Source organism: Portunus trituberculatus, chromosome 50, assembly GCF_017591435.1.
Source record: "Portunus trituberculatus isolate SZX2019 chromosome 50, ASM1759143v1, whole genome shotgun sequence".
NCBI classification, from domain to species: Eukaryota; Metazoa; Arthropoda; class Malacostraca; order Decapoda; family Portunidae; genus Portunus; species Portunus trituberculatus.
The window spans coordinates 11710633-11732756 of record NC_059304.1 but is presented as its reverse complement, the minus strand read 5'-3'; the positions used below and the strand labels follow the sequence as shown (position 1 = coordinate 11732756).

General features: G+C 40.3%; 2 protein-coding genes across 31 annotated transcripts in view; both read right to left on the bottom strand.

Moving 5' to 3' along the window:
- Nucleotides 1-22124, bottom strand: part of LOC123499584 (longitudinals lacking protein, isoforms A/B/D/L-like) — a 54074-nt gene that overhangs the window by 11783 nt on the left and 20167 nt on the right. For 3 of the 28 annotated variants that reach the window (XM_045247788.1, XM_045247787.1, XM_045247789.1), the window contains exon 5: nt 19220-20148. The exons of 6 other annotated variants lie outside the window; for them this stretch is intronic. In XM_045247788.1, the coding sequence (XP_045103723.1) occupies nt 19630-20148 (519 nt within the window). In that variant the 3' untranslated portion in view covers nt 19220-19629. 19 more of the 28 variants (XM_045247803.1, XM_045247834.1, XM_045247835.1 and 16 more) reach the window with 19 other exon arrangements.
- On the bottom strand, nt 9523-14172 carry LOC123499588 (zinc finger protein egl-43-like). 3 transcript variants are annotated; one of them, XM_045247838.1, is made up of 2 exons: nt 14035-14172; nt 9523-10638 (listed from the first exon to the last, which is right to left on the bottom strand). In XM_045247838.1, exon 2 carries the CDS (start codon nt 10630-10632, stop codon nt 10267-10269), a length of 366 nt encoding a protein of 121 aa, XP_045103773.1. In that variant the 5' UTR covers nt 10633-10638; nt 14035-14172; the 3' UTR covers nt 9523-10266. The 3 variants fall into 3 exon arrangements, with proteins under 3 accessions (XP_045103773.1, XP_045103772.1, XP_045103771.1); XM_045247837.1 differs by having other exon boundaries at nt 14015-14152; XM_045247836.1 differs by having other exon boundaries at nt 13947-14084.

The following is a 22124-nucleotide window of genomic DNA, read 5'->3' as shown; positions in this document are numbered from 1 at the left end:
ATGAGACAAACTGAAACTGAGAATATGCAATATTTATTCAGTTCTCTTTAAACAAATAATATACAATACAATTTCAAATGCGCTTTTTTATTTTATTTCTAACAAACAGCTTATTCCAGTATGAAAGACTGGCTCTGATTCCTCTAATTAGTCTGAGCCAAAATTTTGGCAGTATAATTTTCCTAACCCAAGCAAGGTCAGGCTGGTGATGTGCTGAGGCTGTACAACAAACTGAGAACACTATTTCATCCCACAGAATCTCACTGGTAAATTTATAATGTGGAAGCAAATTCACAGTGCATTAATATGCCACTCTATGAGGTAAATTTATGTAAACTTTTACACATAAAAGTATGCAGTTGGTGTTGATGTCAAAAGAGCATATTTTCTTTAATCAGCAATGAATTTTTTACAATTTCTTATCATCTGAAACATTCACTGCCATGAAAAAAATCATAAAATCATCTCTAACAAAAACAGTGCATTTGTTACAGAAGAAAAATTTTATAAGCTTGATGTTGGTGCCTCTCAGTCTGAGGCAATGAAGGCTATTCTTGTAAGGGATGCCACTTGCGGAGGTGAGAATGTAGAGTGTCCTTGCGACTTGAGCGATAGTTACAATGGGGGCAGGGGAATGGCTTTTCCCCAGTGTGAGTGAGGATGTGGTTATCCAAGTGCTGTCTGCGATTCTTTCCAGTAAAGGCCCTCTGGCAAACAGGACACACCACTGAGGTCACCTTGAGCATTCCATCTCCTCCCAGCGCTGGAGCAGCCCGCGTTCCCTGCAACACACCCAAGACAGTCCTTAGCACTTCCTCATATCAATCTCTCTTCTATAACCATCAAAATTTGCCATTCAAAGATTCAAAACCTTCTCCTCTTAGGAAGAATCCTTAACATCATGCACATAACAGATGAACAATATTGATTTCATGGACACTGGTTGCAAATGAAGTATGCAGCCTCTCTTTGTATATATGTATTGCCTTTTAGTGTCCTGGTTGACCCTGGTGAACACCAGCTGTCAAAGTCTGGGCTTGCTGGTGTGTACCCTCCCTTTGCTGCACCACTGCATCATGTAACAAATTTCCATGGTCAAAAAGCATAAGATCTCTAATGGCTCGTGGGCTAGAGTTTCTCATCCTGGGCTGGGTCTCCCTTTGCCCCTGACCACCACTTCCTGCAGCCACATCCTTGTGCATCCTGGCAATATGGATTTTGAGGGTGTCCTGCCGAGATGAGCGGAAGGGACAGTGTGGGCAGGTGTAGGGCTTGTGGCCCGTGTGAGTGGCGATATGTCTCTCCAGAATCTGTCGACGGTTGCGGCCCCCAAAGGCCTTTCCACACACTGGGCACACCAGCGAAGCCACGTCTCCAAGTCGGACAGCCAAGCCCTGGAAAACACAGCTACACTCAGCCAGGACCTTCTTAGTGCTTGTAGCAGCACCCCTGCACACAAATCTCATGCTGCACCATAAACTGAGGTGCTCAGTCTACACATCATTACTATTTTCTTCCATAAAAAGCATCAGTATGAAATGAATAATTCGCTCTCAGAAGTACTTCTTGAAACATTTTATACCCACTTTTAGTACATAAATACCCAATTCCATGATGTTGAAGAGAAATTCATAAAACAATATGCATAAATTGAGGAAATCATACTATCAAAGTTTTTAGACAGCGAAAGTTAAGAAATAAAGTGGTAAACTTTCATATTTTTCACCATGGAACAGAATAAATTTGCTGAATGAATGTTTCCCTGAATACTTCTTCACAGCACAACACAACAATCCAGACATGAAGAAAGTATCATCTCAGCTATCTAAAATAGCAATCAGAAGACCACCTATTCAATCCTATATTTCCTTAATTCTGGTAATCAATATCCCCTAAGTTTCAAACATCCAAACTACCTTGCCTTTCCCACATGAAGCTGCTGTTCCAATTCTCAGTGTCTGGAAACAGACCCAGCACTATTAAACTGGTGCTGGAAAGTACTGCCAGTGGCAGCAGGATACTGCTGCTCTTGTTGATGTTGTTCATCTATATTCCTAATGGAGAGATTTTGACCATGTGGCAAGAGAGGAACAACTTGCTGGCCTATTTCTCGGGGAAAATGTGGTTGATGTCCACTGCTGCCAAAGTGTTGGTTTTGGTGATGATGGAGAGCATTGCTGGCTGTGCTCTGACCATGGTGAATGCTCTTTACATGGCGTCTCAGATTGGACATTTGGTTGGCACGGTAAGAACAGTGAGGGCACCTGAAAGGTCGCTCCCCAGTATGCACTATAACATGTCTCTCATACAGCTGTTGGCGTCCTGGCCCAGTGAAGGTCTTGGGGCAGTTTGGGCAAGAGAGGCAGGCAGGTCCACGCACACTCCCACCACCACCACCACCACCGCTGCTGCCCTCCTGGTGTGGGGCAGCTCTACCCTGCAAGATACAAGGCAGCTCTAACACCAGCACACCACTGCACAGCTGCTGTCATGTACTTGGGTGCATTCACAAAAGCAATGTGAATACAAAGCTAGCAATAACTGAAAATTAGAATAAACTAGTACATAGTTCACAATTTTGTCGTGTGCCACTTGAGCTATGCTCCATTCCATTTAAATGCAATATTTCCACTTCAGGAGTTTTTCATATTCCAACATACTCTCATTAGACAATATGAAGTGAGTTTGCAAAAGAACACAGATGAAAGGCATTCACCCCATGACAAGCAAAAAGGTTGCATGCATTCCTGATCTTACACCAATATGCAGTACACCTTTTGTTTAACTTTCAGTACATAAATACACATGTTGCTTGAATGAAAGACAATTATTCTACTTCTTTCTTTAATAAGGCAAGTATCTGAGCTCAGTATGCCATACTTGCTATCTTGTTGGTGATATTTCTCCTCATCAAGCTATAAAGGCCCATCAAGTGCACCCTAGACTGTGTTAGTGTGTAAAATCTATTATTTCTAGGAAACTACCACATGTTTTTGTTCAGTTTTTATGCAACATAATAATCCAAACCATTCAAAGATAGATCATCATTTCATAAAAAAATATAAACGATAACTATCCACAGAAATAAAAGACATTTATAAAAGGGTAATCCTAATGTACATTATATTTGCAATAAATATTTTCAATACCTGAAGCATCAAGATATTTTTCATCACTGTCAACAAATTAAATGTAACTGGCCCACATATCATCTTACAATGCATAAAATAAAGATTTCAAGGATGTCTCCATTTATGATAAGCAACATGCAAGAGGCAACAGTAAGATTCAATAAAAATCTTTAAGTACAAAAGCAAAGGCTGCAAAAAACAAGTATCTGAACCATCAAATATTTCCTCTCACTAAACAGCTTTTTAATATATCTGCTTCTATTTGCTACTCCTCACACATGGAGCTCAGACTAAAGTAAACACATATGTAATATCTATAATTCAACAATATGAAAAAGCATCCTATTAATTTCTTATGGCTGTTAAGGAATTTCAAACTATTTCAATATCATAACTCTTTATTTTTACTGGACAAAAAAATAAGCCACACTGCTGAAGAGGTCACTTCATCCTTTCAACACTTTACAACACTGTCTGAAACATCACAACTAGATACCACTGCAGCAGTCAGTATAATCACCATGATATTTTCTGGTCTTCAACTCAATATGAGTCAAATAAGACTTTAATACAACAGTTCAAGTGGCTACCCAACAAGCAACTAGGTACTGACTGGTATGTGCTCACTTCCAGATAGCATGTTGAAACTTATAGGGTTTATTGTGAACTATAAATTGGAGGGATGTCATTTTGGATATCAATATATATATATATTTTTTTTTTTTTGCACATATATTTGACTATAATCATAAGAAAAATGGAAAAATTAGGATATGGAAATCCTCATCACATGAAGCATTCATATCTTTGGTTCTTCACTCTCATCTCAGAAGTGTCCTTCTTTTTCTATTTCACTTGTTCTGTAAATCCAAAATTCAAGCAAAGCATCTTTTGTTTCCTTATGCAACTCACCATTAAAATATCCTTCTTATTTTCATCACTGCTCATTACTACCCTAATCTATAAGAAGTCTTTTCCCATTGCCCATATTTCAAAATTCAATGCTGTAAAATCAAAATAAATAATTAAGATAAATAAATAAACAAATAAGAAGAATGATCTAATCATTTTTAATATCATTAATCAGTTTGCTTTTCTACACATTATGAAATCACAAATCAATTTCCTTGGTTGAAATGTCTTTTTCCTTATACGTAGTGTGCATTAGTAAAACTTGTTCCTATAACATGACTTTTCCTCTTTATTTTCCATACCCCTAATAATGCATCTTCTCTACTCTCAAATAATGTAACTGCTTAATCTTCATGGAATCTTCTTTTAACTTTCCTTCTTTAGCTCTTCTTTACATACATGCATATCTTATGCCAAAACAGCAATCAAATATACCACACATTTGATCCTGAAGTTGTCCAACAAAGCACCACTCTGTTCAAAGAAAATAACTTTCTTTCCAGTAGAATTTAATAGTATGCCTTTTTCAACTCAACTTAAAAACAGAGCTCCATGTAGATAACTATTTTTCGATGTAAGACGACAATTTATGCATGAATACTGAGAAAAGTAAATGTAGCCAGGCATGGATGGTTTTAAGAAGTTTCCTGCTGACTAGGGACTGCATGGTGATGGCGGAGGTGACGATATAGGTTACTTTGGCGGTTACAGCGAAGGGGACAGAGCGGGCAAGCAAAAGGTTTTTCGCCAGTGTGAGTGATGACGTGACGTTCATACCGCTGCTTCTTGCCCGGGCCCGAGAAGCTCCTCTGGCAGTAAGGACAGAGCACCACCTGCAACAACAACACTGCACTCAGACCACCACCATGTCTTTCCAAAAAAGCATATTTATCCAGCTTTACTATAAAATTTCTTCTTGCACATTTCTTCTGAGGCCTTGATAACTTGCAGTAGTAGCAGCATTTCATCATCATGACTGTACGTGGTCCTGAGCAGTGGTGACAACAGGATGTCTTTGAGGCTGGTGGTCAAAATGTGCAATGTGGTGGGGAGTGAGCAGTGAGGGATGGGCACAACGAATGTGTCGGTAAAGATTACTTCTACGGTTGCATGCGAAGTTGCAGTGTGGACAGGTATGGGGACGGTCACCTGTGTGAGTCAGCATGTGGCGCTCAAGATCAGCTTTTCGGATGAGAGAACGTCTGCAAATGCTGCACTCGAACCCCACCTGCAGAACAGAAAATAGGCCTCAGTCTCCAGTGCCAGCAGCAGGTCACTGGCCACAAAAAAGCCATGTCCCATAGAAAACAACATTGGTTGTACTGAGCAAAGAAGACAAGTTAATACAGTAAGTCCTCCTTATACGGTACTTCGTTATCTGGTAAATTCACAATTACGGTGTTTGGTAATTACTACCCTCAATTTTATTTACGGTAAGAAAAATTCAGATACGGTATCCGCCCATGTTTTGTTTTACACCGTACCGTAGCGCCACCACAACAATCGGTCTCTTCCCATGTTTCACACTGAACACAAGTGAAATCCTTAAGTCATGTTTTTTGTTGATATTATTATCACGACACACAGTGACGCACCCATAATGGCACCAAAAACATTCTGCAGACACTGCTGGAGTTGAAAAGGCAAAGCAAAAGAGGAGTAGTCTGACATTGGAGGTAAAATTAGATATTTTGAAGAGGAAAGAGCAGGGAAAAGGTACGTCTACCATAAGTTGAAACTTGGGCCTAGCCCAACCGACAGTCTGGACGGTGTTAAAGAATCGTGAGGCTATAAAAAAAAGCTTGGAAGAATGTAATGGATCTGCAGAGCAGAGCTTTGTCTGCCCACTCAGCAGAAGATGAATAAGGGCTGAAATCCCTACTGTCCCTTGGCCTCGGGAGGGACATCATTTGATAGAATACGTGGCGAGTGAAAGGTAAATAAAAACATTTTGTTTATTTATTTTGTGCAGTACTTTACATTATTTCATATGACTATTTTCATGTATTTCCATGTCTGTAGGAGTGACTTTCGACGTGCTGGAACACATCCCCTATTACTACATGTTATAATGGATTCGGTATACAGTAATTTCGATTTGCAGTAAGGTTTTCAGGAATGCATATGTACTGTATAACGAGGACTTACTGTATCTCAAAAACTACTGAAGCCCAAATTGCAAGGTTTCAACACTATCTTATTTTCATGATAATTGCAGGTATGGTTGGATTTCAGTTTAAAGTAAAAAATGTGCACTGCAGCTAAAAACTGCTTAGTTCAGTTGTGTAAGTCAATCAACACAACTGAATTATTTCATGAATAGCAACTTTCCTCATATTCTAATAGCACAGCATGGTATAGCAGTGCTTAAAAAAATAAGATGGCAAGAAGAAACAGCTTTCCACAAAACAAAACCAAAATTAACACTGCTTAGCACATATATCTTAATGAAACAATATCCAATGACTAACAACACACCAAACATCACAGCTTGCTAGATTCAAACAGTAGCCACTTCCAGACCCAGCAGATGTCAGTGGATGCTGTGATCAAAAGGGATGCTAGATGTAGCCTCTGCTGAGGTTGCAATATGACTGTGGTGATGCCGTAGCATGTGTCTCTTCAGGTTGCTCTTCTTGAGACACCGCATTGGACACTTTGAGCATTGGTAAGGCTTCTCTCCAGTGTGTGTGAGCAGGTGATTGTGCAAATTTTGACGAGCATTAATTCCCTGTGAGATAAAGCCACAGAATGGACAGCCCATGCCTGAACTATTGCCAGGCAGGCATCTCAAGTTCAGTGAATCTCCCCCAGAGGGCACTAACAGCTGGGCCTCCCCTCTGCCTTCCCAGCCTCTACCTTCTCCCCCGCCTCCCCCAGCTGCTGCCAGCACACTGCTGTTGTCCTGAAATATAAAGGACAGGGCATTGGTGTTGGCCGAGTCATTGCCAGAGAACCACATCAGGCACGCTGATTTGAACTATAACATTCCAAACCAGTCACACTTATGAAAAAAAAATGCACCTCTCCACTTTCTTTTTTTTTTTTTCTTTTGGTTGTGCCTCAGTAGTGCATAACAAGAAGCTTTGCTATTTCCCTATTTCTCATTTAATTTTGCACATTAAGAAAGGATAGGTTATAGTGCATGCATTTGTTTTAGATCACTTTTCAGTACCAACTTCCTCCATTATAATTTCAGTCTAGCTTCCTTCATATTGACAAATTCAACATCAACGTTCGTCCAAAAAGAAACCAGTGAGGAAAAATCTAACAATATGCACAAATACCATTGTTTATTTCTACTTAACACAATACATTGTTACATATTTGCACAGAATTTTTACATCCAAGTAAAACTAGTTTGTACAATTCAACAATAGAAAATTGTTATTTTCATTTTGATAATGCTCTAATGAGCTCTTCTCTTAAAAAGAAAGGAAAAGAAAAAATGGAGATATTGACATGAGGAAAAAAAGAAAGGCAAATACTGACAATCAGTCAACAAGCAAGATTGAGCTGATATGGAAGGATATGTAGACCTTCACATCCTGAAAATAAAATCAATCTCAGTAGGTTGCAAGAGGCTATGGGGCCCCTGAACTCAGGGTTTGAGTGGCTGGTTGATGGACCAACCGTGTGTGCCGTGATAAATTCCCACTTTGGCTGAACCTGAGGTGGCAGTGTGGGCAGCAGTATGGCTTCTCTCCTGTGTGGGTTCGTACATGACGTTCCATTAAAAAACGTCTCTTTGGCCCACTGAATACCTTACCACACACCTCACACTCCATGAAAGCCTCTCGTGCTGAAGGATCACCTGAGGTGGCCATTAAGGGAGGCTGCTGAGAAGGAAAGATGCCAGTGCTCAAGGAAGGTTCTGTCTTCTTTGGGTGCAGAGCTCTGCTCCAAAGACTGTAGAGGGATGACCTCTGGAAGACAGTAAGACTTCTGTCATCATTCATTTGATGCAAATGATATCACTAGCAATTCTATCTATGGTAAGGATTGTGAGGACTGGTATCCCCTCATCACTGCCTGAAGCTCTCAAGTGATGCTTTCACTATGATACTACTGTCTCTATGGTGAAAAATTTCATAAGTTGACTTGCATATCTTTAGGGTCTTGCTCTACATTAAAGCACTCATCCATTCCTCCCTGTGTGAATGAGGCAGTCATAGGAACAGGGGGAGAGGGCTGGGAGCCACTAGTAGGAACCCCAACACCATGCTGGAAAAATATATGGCGTGTCAGATTATTGCGAATATTTGCTCTGTGAGGACAGTAAGGGCAGGCAAATGGCTTTTCCCCAGTATGGATTATCATGTGGCGGCGCAGACGAAACTTGAACTTATGACCCTTGAATGCTTTACCGCACACTGTGCATGAGGCGCTGCCCTCCTGCCCAGCCACTTCCTGCGGGGGTGCCACCAGCGAAGGGCTCCCAGAGTTCCCGCCAACACTTGCCTGTAACAACACACTTCATCAGTCTCACAGTAAGCAGGGGACCCAATCATACCTCAATGTTAAACAAAAATAAAGTCTGCCAGACTGCTGAAAATTATAGAAAAGTTTTCTTTTTCTGATATTCATATCAAATGCATCACAGCACCACAGTATGATGCTCAGCAATTCAGAAAAGCACCACTGTTCCCACAACATCCATTTCTCACATGCCCACATATGCAATGTACATTCAGAGTAAATCCATGTACAAAAGGTTTCAAATTATTCATTTTGTTGCTGGATTTCTGGAATATCAAGCTGCTGTTGCTGTTGTAGTTGCTGTTGCTGCTGCTGCTGAAGCTGAGATTCGCCAGCCAGGTGAAGTTGCTGGATCTCTTCCTGCAGCTGGTGAGGCAGTGTTGCTAGTGTGGCAGCAGCAGCCAGAGCATGTAGCCTGGGGGTGTGCACCATCTTCACGTGACGGGACACATGATCTCTGCGGGCAGCACGGTAGGGGCAGTGTGGACAGTGGTAGGGTTTTTCCAGAGCATGCGTAGTGGACAGATGGCGAGTCAGCACGTACTGGCGGTTGGGACCCTGGAACCTCTTCCTGCACAGCGGACACATGACGGACCCGTCCCCCTGCAACACACAATGCTGTCAGCACTGGACCACCACAGCAACCACCACCCTGTAGCCAAGCCTCACCAAAAACAAAAGATTTACAAGACCATAAGTTAACCAAAATCAAGGACTTTCAGACTTTAAACCAGCAAAAAATCTTGTACTGTCAGAATCCAGCCAAACCTGCAGTTTCTAAGGATGAGCACCATTAAGGAATAACCACACAGTGGATAAAGGAAAATTCATGGCTTATCAAAGCCTTCCTTATCTTATTCTTGAGAATACAACTGAGTTATGATTTGTATTTTTCAAAGCCATGTTGTATCAGAAAGACCTTCAACTCATTGTTGTTGAGATTGACGGAAATTAAGTTCCACATATATAGATGACCACTTGAAATCAATAAAATACCAAGTAACTAAGTACACCTTTATAAAAAGGTGATATTTCAACAGTAAAACCAATAAATCAGAGATATCACTATAGTTTGTATGTACAACTGTGTTATGGTGCAACATAACTAAAGTCAGAAAACCAATTTCCATGATCTTACTTTCAGTACAGGTGAACATATTCTCCATATGTTTTCCAGTAACACAGGCAGACTCATAGCTTTGCTAGCTTTGTTTATAAGGCATTATCAATGTCTCTTTGTTCAAAATATTTCCAAAATCCCAAAGAGTGAACAGTTTTATGTACACAAAATTTACCTCAGAAGCAAATGCATATTATGAAGTTGCATATTTGGTATATGTGTACAGATCAACAACTCAAAACTATTGATAGGTTTCAATAAAATATGTCCTGGAAGAGCAATCTTGAGGTATACTTCTGCAGTTAGTTTTCAACATTAGCTATATTGAAAGTTCCAATAAGGTGCAACAAGATCTGGCAACAATATTTCCTGCATTGCTAGCTAAAACACTGATGTGCATACTGTTAGTGACAAGCAATATGAAGGCCTCCTCTCACACAACCAAAGTTAAAGAAATATTTTGCAATGAAGTTTTCTTAAAAATTCAATGCATAATATTAAAAAAATGCTTCACTGTCTTTAATAATAATAACTGTTTGATGTTATTCTGGTGTATTTTGGTGTAAAATATCTGATGCTCCACTTTGATACAGTGAAATGGACATAGTGTACGCTCTATGTAAGTCAGGTTTCTCCAGTTGGCTCTGGAAGGCTGAGATGTAGCTCTCTGTGTAGCCCTGAGGGCTCTTGATCATGCTGTTGCTGTTGATGGTGATGATGGTGGTGGTGAATATGGGAGTGTGGCCGCAGCAGACTTGGACTCTCTGGGTGACGGGAACGCATGTGTCGAGTGAGGTTGCTCGAGATGTTGGCACGGTAAGGACAGTGAGGACAGCCGTAAGGTTTCTCCCCAGTGTGGGTCCGCATGTGGCGCCTGAGGAGGGTAGAATGGTATGGCCCTCGGAAATCTCGCCTACAAATGGGACAAGTGGCCATGCCTGGCCCAGATGGGGGAGTAACCACGCCCACCAGCCCTGCCTGCGCTGCCATCAGCCCCTGCAACAACAGGAAGGCTCTCAGTCCCCATCTGGGCCCTACAAATCCTGATATGTCTACAAAAACCCATTATTGTAATACTGATCAGGAGACAATACAATTCTAATCATATCATATTGATGCAACACTAAAGTCATCACAAACTTCACTATTGTGTACTGTGTAAACTAAATTCTCAACAAGTGAAACATTTCACTTGCAACAACAGCAGTTTAGCAGATAATGCTCAAAGGAAGCATTGACATATTGTCAATTTATTCCAGCAAACAATATAAACTCCAGAAATCTTCTGCATATCCTCTCATTTTATGAGAAAAAGAAAAAATGTAACTGAAATAGCTCAAAGCATTCTTCCCCTTACATAAAAAAAAAAATCAAACATAGCACAAATGAAAAAGGAAAAATATTTCAGCCTTTTCAACTTGATACATCAAGCAATCCCTCATTTTTATGTAATACAAAATGGATGTCACTTTAATTCTAAATACAATTAAGGCACATTACTCTAATTTCTCAAGAGTGCATACAACTATCAAACACAAAATAATATACAGAGCAACAATGTCTATCATAGCAGATCTAAATCTGATGCAGACCAACATTAATTTTTCATGACTCCTCAGCTTACTATGGTGTGCTTGATGGTAATATGATACAAACTCATTTCTTCTGAGTACTGCCAAGATCATAAGTGAGAGATGCCATGTATCTTCCTAAAATATGGGTGAAACAGTGAAGTACAGCTGTGAATAATTGTAACTGTATAACAGATAAACCATTGACAAGCTGGAGAACAGCCCAGCGTTCACTAGAATCAGAAGCTGCCATTTTCCTCCTGTGATCCTACACACTTTTCTTCATTTTTATCAAGTTCATGTGGCAAATATTTCATACAAGTGTATTCCTTTTAACAAGTATCAATACACTTTTCTGTAATAACTTATTGCTGCTAAGATGACAGAGCTTTTCCATAAGAAAGGTAAAGCTTCATACAAGATCAATTTTGAATAATTTATTCATCACACCTCACAAGTGAGGAAGAAGTATAAACCTCAGCACTACTCACCAGACTGCATCCCACAAATAATAGTTGTAAAGCATAATGTAACAATTCTTTGTACAGTAAGCCCCCACACTTTGCAAATTAATTAGTCTGGTGAAACTATCACCAAATGCAAATTTTGCCAAACACGAGTTCTTTATACCCTATAAATTGCCTGAAAAATACCTCAATCAGTCTTTGGTCATTGCCAAAGCCCCTCTTTTGATCCCTAAAATACCATCTTTCAAGCTGAAATAAAATCTTTTGCCTTCAAATATTAAAACACATGCACAAAACAGACCAATAAACAATAAATAAAGTTAATAAGACATGATATAAAAGCTCTAACTCCCATTTTTTCACCCATTTCCCTCGCCCACTTTCATCCTTGCTGCCACCACCATTGTCCTTACGCTGGTTGAGGCCATGTTGGCAGTAAATCGCCAGAATTCGTTCCCAAACTAGCAGAACAGAGGGTAGCACAAACAAAATGGCTGAAGGGGACTCTAACACTTCATTCTGATAGGTTTAGAGAGAGGTCTGACATCACCAGGGAGCCGCGTGGTTCGCCGTGCGGCTGCCAGGGGACGGCCAAGTTCGAATGTAAATCACCAAACGTGCACTCGGTGGTCCATGGCCATCCTACCACCAAAAGTGAATTTCGCCAAGCTGAGATTCGCCAAGTGCGGGGGCTTACTGTATTTGTATTTTCTCTGTTTTGACACTCATTTCAAAATAAATGTCCGAGTAAGATCTATCTCATTTAAGTACTCGTATCTATGTCAAGGACTGTTCCTATCTTACATGACCAATCAAATGAGTATTATAATTATGTGTGTAGATATGAAGGTTAAAAAACATGAGTATGTTTATGTTTAGCTTGCTGCATTTATAGTATGCATGATTAAAAGGTGAATGGCTATTCTCTTTAACAGAATAAATTCATATCTACATGAAGTGACAGCATGAATAAGATCTAATTGAGCTGTAGAAAGTACTTATGCGAAAGCAGTGCTATAAGTAAACTAAATCTGACCAAAATCAATATAAAAATATGATGAGATTTGCTTTGTTCTTTTTATTGATTATTATATGTTTATATTTTTTTCATTTTTAAGTTTTGGCAACAAAATAAGAGGACTAAAATGAAAAACAGGACTGGGTACATAAGATACTAGGTAAAAATATTAAATAAAATAAGAAAAGTGGTAACATTTAGAAAAGCTCAGTACACTGCATTTATGACCCTGAAAAGTACATGACTATTGATTGATCAGTTATATTATTCATGAAAACAAATGGAAAATTAGTGATAGGCAAATGATGTGGCTACTGTTTTTCAATATATCATTATGTTTGTAAACAGGCAAATGTTTGGTTGCACATTCCTTTTATGGATGCAGTTGCAAGAGGAATGCAATGTGATAACTGACCATGTTACTGGTGCATAATTGGGTTTCAAAATGTCTTCATTTCCAGAAACTTTCCTTCATTTCTAATAACTTCCCAAATCCCAAATAACAGTTCCCCATTTCAAAAGGAGCTTTCAAAGGGAATCATGCAGCTTTTTTTTTTTCTTATTTTTCCTCCTCTAGATTGACAGTCTAGATGAATGCAGTCATCCCTGTTAATTTTTTTTCTTTTTTTTTCATTCATTTATTAATTTCCTTCCCAGTCTCATATTAGATACACTGATCATATTTGTGTTGTTACAAGTCAGAAAAGAAACTTAACCAGTTTGTTAGTTTGGTCATGATTACATGTTGGTGTAAATACATACATCCACCTCAGCTCTGACTTGATAAAAGTGTGGGACATCGCCTACCTCAGGAGTGATAAATCCTGCAAGACTGGAGCGCAAACGCCTGCCACAACAATAACACAATAATGGCAAGGTAGATAGATACCCCAAAATAAAAACTCACTCTAACACTATCAATCATGGCATGATACACCTACCCGCCTCAATAACAATAAAATAACTCACGTAGTGAGAGAGCCCCAAGCACATCCATCTAGTGGCATACATACCATAGTCTTATATTCAGCAAAGTTAAGTGATTTATCCAATTAACTGCATAGTGATTCACTATAGTACATTTTCTTGTACATTGCTGAAATCAGTCTATCAACCATCATCCATGGTTAATTCTCTTTTCAATAAAGTAACTACAATGATGCCTATCAATATTTATCTGGTGGCTAGTATAAGCTTTTAGAAAAGAATAACTAGCTTAATAACATAAATTCCAAACTATTTCCATACTTAAAAAACATGAGCAGAGGTATGCTTCAGTATTAGTAAGGCAATACTCCGTAAGAGAGGACAGTCACCACACAGAGGGGGCTCTCACGCAGATCACAACAGCATTGACGAGTAGCTATCGACAGAGGTTAGTGGGCTATGGTTGTGCTGTTCCACTAAGGTTATTCCCTCCACAGTCAGCCTGACTCTCCCTCGGCAAGTTTTCTTGGTGCATCGCCACCAACTGCTTCGGCCCCCCGTCTCCACCCTGCATATCCTGTGCTTGTACCCTTCGAAGTAGAGCAGGTCTTTCCCTCTTTGAGACTTGACAAAGGCTCCATTCTGCTGGAGGAAAACAGAGTATCAAGCTTGGTTTTCAAACAGCTTTTCAAATTTCCAGTTCAATGAGATAGTGAGCATTACAGTCTGTTAAAACAATACTGAGAGACTTGAGACAAGATTCAAGTTGTAGAGGTCAAGTGAGTGCCGCCCCTACAAACAAAAACTTGCTCATCCCACTGTGATTGCATACTTGGATGTGTTTCTGCTTTTTTTTCTCTATGCAATCAAATCATGTATCTTAAAAACATAACTACCCATTAGAATGAAATGCAATGCATAAATTCTTCATTTGGGTAAGAAGGCAACCACAAGGCCAAGATCAAATTGTTCGTTTGTTTCATAAAAACACAAAGGAAGACCAAACCTCACAACCTTCCAAAGATCATGGCACAAGTTCTATACTATATTATGCCCATTATCTGCACACCATGAACATTCAGAGGGAGGAAGATGCATTGTGAAGATTCTGGCTGCCAGTGCCAGTGCCTACTGGGGACAAAAGAGACTGGTTTGATAGAACAGCACCACCACAGTGTACAGTGCGCAGGTGTCTTGTGAGATTACTGGATACATTAGCACGATAGGGACACTGAGGACACTGGTAGGGCTTCTCGCCTGTGTGAGTGACCATATGTCTTGTTAAAAGAAACTTTTTATTAAGCCCATGGAACTCCCGTCCACATTGAGGGCACGGCAGGGGAGAGGCCAAGTCCCCCGGCCCTGAATAGGTGCCTGCCTGGCCAGAAGGGTTAGGACGAGATGCACTGTGGGTCTTGTGCAGAGCAGACGTTGAAGGGGAGCACCTCACCAGGGGACTGCACCACGACAGCCTCTGAAATACACAAAGGCATCGTCACACCCCTGGTCAGGCTGCTCCTTCACTATCCTACTGCTCTTCTTCCTTCACCCTAAGCCATGTTTGATGGATCTCTTGATGGTCTTATGTCTTGGAAACCGTTCACAGTACTTCTTGCCCTTAGGCTTCATTTCCATCTGGCTGTGTTCAAAATTTCTGTTCCATGTTGTTTGCCATCATTTACACTATAAAAGGTGCACCGATTTACATTTTATTTTCATGTTTTCTGATATCAATTTTACTTGCCACATTAGGATAAATTAACAGAATAGTTTAGTTACCATAAATTTAACAGATGATTTCATGGTCTGTTCTTGACAACTAAAGTAATTACTACTACAGAAGTTTACACCATATAAAAGGCTGTTCCTTAGAATCACATCAATGTAAACCCTACAGTGTAAACACATACTTTCACCTGAAACATGATTAGAATTACAGGTGCTTCAGTGAATGCGAAGAATTAAGTGAAGATGCCATCATTCCTTCCTCACCTGTAGCTTTTTTGCCAATAACTAAGCATCATCAAACAACTTACTGGTCATCATACCATCCTCTGCAGTGTCACTTTTCCATCTGAATTTTCCCTTGCAATATAGTGAATGGGATGATTATAATTGTGAATCTAAGTATTCATTGCATGTGTGTGTGTGTGTGTGTGTGTGTGTGTGTGTGTGTGTGTGTGTGTGTGTGTGTGTGTGTGTGTGTGTGTGTGTGTGTGTGTGTGTGTGTGTGTGTGTGTGTGTGTGTGTGTTTCACTGTTTGATCTGCTGCAGTCTCTGACGAGACAGCCAGACGTTACCCTACGGAACGAGCTCAGAGCTCATTATTTCTGATCTTCGGATAGGCCTGAGACCAGGCACACACCACACACCGGGACAACAAGGTCACAACTCCTCAATTTACATCCCGTACCTACTCACTGCTAGGTGAACAGGGTGTGTACAAGTGAAAGGAGACACATCCAAATATCTCCACCCAGCCGGGGAATCGAACCCCGGTCCTCTGGCTTGTGAAGCCAGCGCTCTAGCACCGGGTGTGTGTGTGTGTGTGTGTGTGTGTGTGTGTGTGTGTGTGTGTGTGTGTGTGTGTGTGTGTGTGTGTGTGTTCACTGTTTGATCTGCTGCAGTCTCTGACGAGTGTGTGTGTGTGTGTGTTCACAGCCAGACGTTACCCTACGGAACGAGCTCAGAACTCATTATTTCCGATCTTCGGATAGGTCTGAGACCAGGCACACACCACACACCGGGACAACAAGGTCACAACTCCTCGATTTACATCCCGTACCTACTCACTGCTAGGTGAACAGGGGCTACACGTGAAAGGAGACACACCCAAATATCTCCACCCCGGTCCTCTGGCTTGTGAAGCCAGCGCTCTAACCACTGAGCTACCGGGCCGTGTGTGTGTGTGTGTGTGTGCACATGCACATTTCTTTGTGGGGGCACTTTGTGTCACTTATCCCATTAGTGAGAATATTAGCCTGATATATAAATACAAGTTTTTAAATTACTTCTGACTGAGGCAAACATGTCTTAGAAACCCAAGACAAGGTCAAAATAAATCAATTATATATTTTTTATCCAGGATGAAGTGGTTTTCAGCAGGTTATAGTATTAACACAGTAGCAAATACAAAAATAAACACCAATTTGTGTTGTTTGAAACTTGTTTAACATATTCATGCTATCATTCTCCTGCTAGAGCTTCATGATATTAAATTGCAGTATGCTTAAATTGTCATTTATACAACATGCATATCCTACTTCTTTCTTTAAAACCCTTTCATTATGTAAGCCAATACTTCAGTCTTCACTCCCCTAACTAGTCAAGCATTTTAACACTTCCCTTTTACAAAAGATCTTCCTGTCAAATCTATGTACTTAATTTTACCTTTAATCTTCTCTAACTGAGTTTAACCCTCTCAAACCACAGCAATTTATCTGATTGTTTCAGCAATAATAAACATAATAAAAAGATCTAATGCTAATAATGCTGACAATCATTAATCATCTTAGTTTTACCAATATCAAAGCTTCACCTTTCTTAAATATCCAAGGGATAGTCTAGACAATAAGAACATAAGTTTTTATCATGTATTTAATTTGTACCAAATTTCTACATAAAAAATTATTAAAAGACATAGTTTATTGGATGCAGTATCACAAAGGGAGTACAGGAGGGTAACACTAGTCCAACGGTCAACAGTACAAAACAATGTGTAAAATCCAGTGATTGCTAGTAGTGAAATCTGTCTGCAGTACAAAATGGTCACCAATACACAAGTCCACCAAAACCGTCTAGCACTGAAGCTAAGGAATGTCAAGTATAAAATAACAGTAATTGGGAATGCTTACAATCTTATATACATTAATACTTAGAGTCATCAATCACATTAAGCACTTAATATAAAATCAATTCTGTACAAAACTGCAGTCCTCACATCCAAGACCAGCCAGCATAAACTGTTATTTTGAGACTTAAAGCTCCACAGAAAACCTTAGGATCTACTTGTGGCATCGGTTTCAGGTTCTGAATAGCGACTGGACTGAGCTGTTGGGGTTGAGGAGAGCTGCGCAAGGTACATGTTTACCACAGCCTTCACACCTTCATCACATGCTTCTTTGGAATAGTCACCTCCTGCCGCCCCTGCCCTAAAGCGGTGATATACACACGAGCCTTTCTTTAAGTGCCGAATCATGTGTTCCTTGCGAGAGGCACGGTACGAGCAACAGGGGCAAGAGAAAGGCTTTACTCCGGTGTGGGTCTTCACATGACGTACCAGGTTATTTCGACTGTTCTTCCCCGTGAACTCTTTGCCGCATAGGACACAGCGATCCACTCCATCCTCCGATTCCTGCAATGGAGAAGCCACGACCTAGATAAGCTCGCTTCCTTAGCCAGATCCACGCTACGGGGAGCCCTACAACACCTCAAGCCTGGCTCCATCACTACTGCCTTACTGGCTAAACTACAGATGCATTCCTCTCTCTCTGGAAGCATTCTACGAGTGGCAAGCAGACCAGGATCTCTTAAGTATAGCAACTAATATAGTCATACTTCATACAGGTGTATAAAATGGCCACTAAGGAACAAGGCAGGAGGATCACACCTTTAGAGAGAGAGACATGATCATGTGGCCGCAGCGTGAGCATGCTGGGGGCTGCTGGGCACTTCTGATGGTTCAAGCCTGTGTAGATTCCTTATGTGACGACTCAGGTGCTCTTTCTGATTGGCTCTGTATACACACAATGGACAAGGAAATGGCTTTTCGCCAGTATGGATGGTCATGTGTCGCTCCAAGCGGTATTTACGCTTTGTGCCCTCGAAGATCTTGCCACACACAGGGCAGGAGGAAGCAGAGGAGCCCCCAGCGTAGACACTACAGCCTCCTGCAACTTCCTCGGACGTCATCTCGTCATCATCCTCGTCAGCTAGCACAGCCTCCACCTCGAGTAGCGCCGCCTGCAACACACCAGGCCAGGGTCAACGCATGTTTCAACAGCAGCACATAACTCCAGCCAGGTGGTAGGGGCAAGAGACCATGCTCTGATCCCTTCCTAGTTACTAAACTTTGGACAAAGCCAGTATCCAATCAACAGCATTTATGGTATTAATGAAAGTAGCTTCAAGGTTTTATATTTCCCATTAGTGATAACCTTCTTTACCTTCTCAACATGTGTAACTTTCGTCAAACGTGCTTCCACAAAAAAGAAATACATTCATAATGACACTTTCTTGTGGTGGCTCACTGTCACGCAAGAAAGAGCTACTTCTTCATTTTTCTGGGGGGATGAACAACATTCTTCTGACTGCTCCTCATGGGGACTTCCCTGTTGGTGCACTGAGTCACCAATAACCTCTACACTGACAGGTCCTGCTGTTTGCCAGTGAACATTTTTCATATGTCTATTGAGGTTGTTCTGCTGAGTGGAGCGGTAAGGGCAATGTGGGCACTTGAAAGGCTTCAGGCCCCAGTGCACAAGCATGTGTCTGTCAAGGCGATACTTGCGCTTGGTGCCGTGGAAGACCTTGGCACACATGGGACAGGCCAGCATTCTCGTCGCCACACCCTCCGCACCTTCCTGCAAGACAAACAACCTCACTCAGTCCATCTCAGACTCACAAGCAAACACACACGATCATTCCACCAACCTCTCAACACTTTATAGGCCTTTCCTTCAGATACTAGACTTCACAACTGTCTAGTTCCTTTATGTTAAACACACACACCTCAGATCTCTTCCTTGCAGAATCTGGCAATCAACTTGATGGGAGACTTTACTTCAAGCAATTTCCAAAGCAGTTTAGTTTCAGTTTTAGTAGAGATAGTCATCCACTTCCAAAAATAGCAATCTTCCACTCAGTGGATACAAATAAATGACATCACACATGCCACATGGAACTTATAAACCTACAAATGCACAAGATTAAATTAAATACTGCATTTTAGCCTCATAAAATTGATGTTCATAATTCTTCATTCCATCAAGATTCATCAGTTCTCTCAGAGACCAGCTTCTGACTGAGACTGTGCAACAGGTTCATTTTCAGTTTTAAGACGCAGGTGAAGACCAAAGGGAGGCTCGTCTTCCCTGGCTCCTTGGCATGACTCACTGCTACCACTGTGTTGCTGTTCACCTCCTGAAGAAAGTGACAAACTCTGAACACTTGTGTCAAATCTCTGATGGGGATGTGACTGTGGGGTAGCATTGGCTAGATGTGGACGGTGCTGAGAAAGACTGAGACCAGCATCAGCATGGTGAGACAGTCCAGAGAAGGAATTCAAACCCACTTCTTCCAAGCTCAGTTTGTGGACAGTCCGAACATGCCTCTTAAGATTCCCCTGCTGAGATGCTCTATAGGTACACAGTGTGCACTGGAAGGGCCTCTCCCCAGTGTGAGTTAGCATGTGGTTGTCCATGTTCTGGCGACGGTTTCGGCCTTGGGCAGTCTTGCCACACACTGGGCACACCAACACGCCTCCTGGTCCCCCAGTGCAGCCTTCCCCAGCAACAACCAACTCCTGTAAAATATGAGCGCAGGCTCAGCCAGGATTCTCAAAGCTGCCCATGAGCCCCTCAGCCTCAGCCCATATGACAATATGAATACTCACTTGATAATTCTTACATCTTCTCAACACACCACCACCACCATCTCTCCTTAGCCAGAAGAACAAGTTACAAGTCCCATACAAAAAAAACTTGTTTCCCTTCTTCATGTCTATACGACAATGTAATTATTGAAATTTGGTCTTATGGGTGTCAAATATTTCATTTGATACACCAATCTTTAAATGCAGATTATTCTTCCAAAAGTATTCTTAATGTTCAGGCCTCAACAAGAATGTTATGAACATATTCAATGTCCATCATTTTCTTAACTTTCAGAAGCATAAAACAAGAGACTTGAAACCACACAGCTTTTATATTGTGTAAGAAACTTCATATTTAAGGTATTCTCTAAGAGAACAGTATAACATTTCGTGCTGCCCTTTTCTGAATAAGACATCCACTTCCTTCTCTACGCAAATCTGCCAAGAGACACAAAGTTCACAACTGAACTTTGGAAAAATATAACTATGCTCTTCCTCTTGCTTGACAAAACAGAAAGATCATATGATATTTTGCTTGAAATAAATACTTTAACATGATCTCAACAATGTAGTTGACACAGCATTGACAACTTATAAGAAATCCAGCATTGACAAGTGCATTAGTTATGCATGTAGTTAACTTGACAACTTATAATCATTGACAAGTGCATTAGTTAACTTATAAATCATGTGAAACTTAAAATTTTTTTTCATATATTACATCCATGAGTCATTGCCACTTGAATGCCTTAATTTATCTGGCAAGCTTTAGTCAATTTAAAATCTTCTGATTCAATCATCACTTTCCTGTCGAGAAATGTTGTTGGCACATTATGACTTGTTTACGGTAAACTATTTAAATGAAACCTCTTCCATCACCTATCTTCTTTCTCAAACTCCTTATCATATAACCATATAGCCATGATTAAAAAAAAACACCCTTTCACAATGGAACTGGCGCACAAAGTTGTCCACTATTATTTCATTTAATATGATTTCATTCACTGTACAGTACCATTAATTTAAAAATCAAATGCCCCTTTGTTGATAAGCAAACAAATTCTTGAAAATTGTGGGAATGCCACATCAAGTGAGTTTCATATATTAGTCCACTCCCAACAATAAAAGGAAGTGACACTTCTATAAATATATACTGTTAATTAAAGAAAACTAGCACATTTTGGCATTCCATCATCAAATTGTTAAATTTTTTCATCATTAAGTAAATTAGTAGACTTTATTACTGATTATGTGTGTTTTTACTAAGTGAAAACATCCTTGTATTCCTTACAGAGAAAGAGCAAGACAATTCCTTTCATTAATTGAGGTTTTGTGTTCCTCAGCCAAGGAATTTGACACAGAATCATGGCAAAGATTTCTTTAAACACAGTCAGACAAGTAGGATATTTGCATTTTCCTTAACAATCACAGTTTGTTTTCTTTGTCATTTAATCAATTCCTATTTTATCAGACACTAATAAGAACAGCTGAAGCTGGTGCTTCTAACATCACTAACCTTGAATAAAGTGGCATTTCTAAACATGCACACAACAATATAAAGCCGTTCTTCATGCCTTAAAAATGCACAATGGTACAAACTACTGCCATATACTTAATGTGAGAAAATAGCACAAAATTCCTAGAAAACCACCAAAGCTTGGTATATAAATTAGTAATAAAACTTGTTCTTCAACCTAATGATGTTGTGACAGGTCATGACTTGTCATGCTCTCACAACCAAGAAGTTACATTATCAGTCCAAATCAATTATCCATCACCCTTTCTAACACAAACATTAAGCCATCATATTCTTAAAAGCACGACAGGGAAGCAAAGAATGCTTTGTGAATATATAATCCAAACTCCACTTGGTTGTTAAATTTTTTTTGTAAAAATGTAGCCATCTG

Excerpts from the sequence above, each read along its gene's own strand:
- LOC123499588 (XM_045247838.1), bottom strand. The coding sequence starts at position 10,632 with ATGGCAGCGCAGGCAGGGCTGGTGGGCGTGGTTACTCCCCCATCTGGG.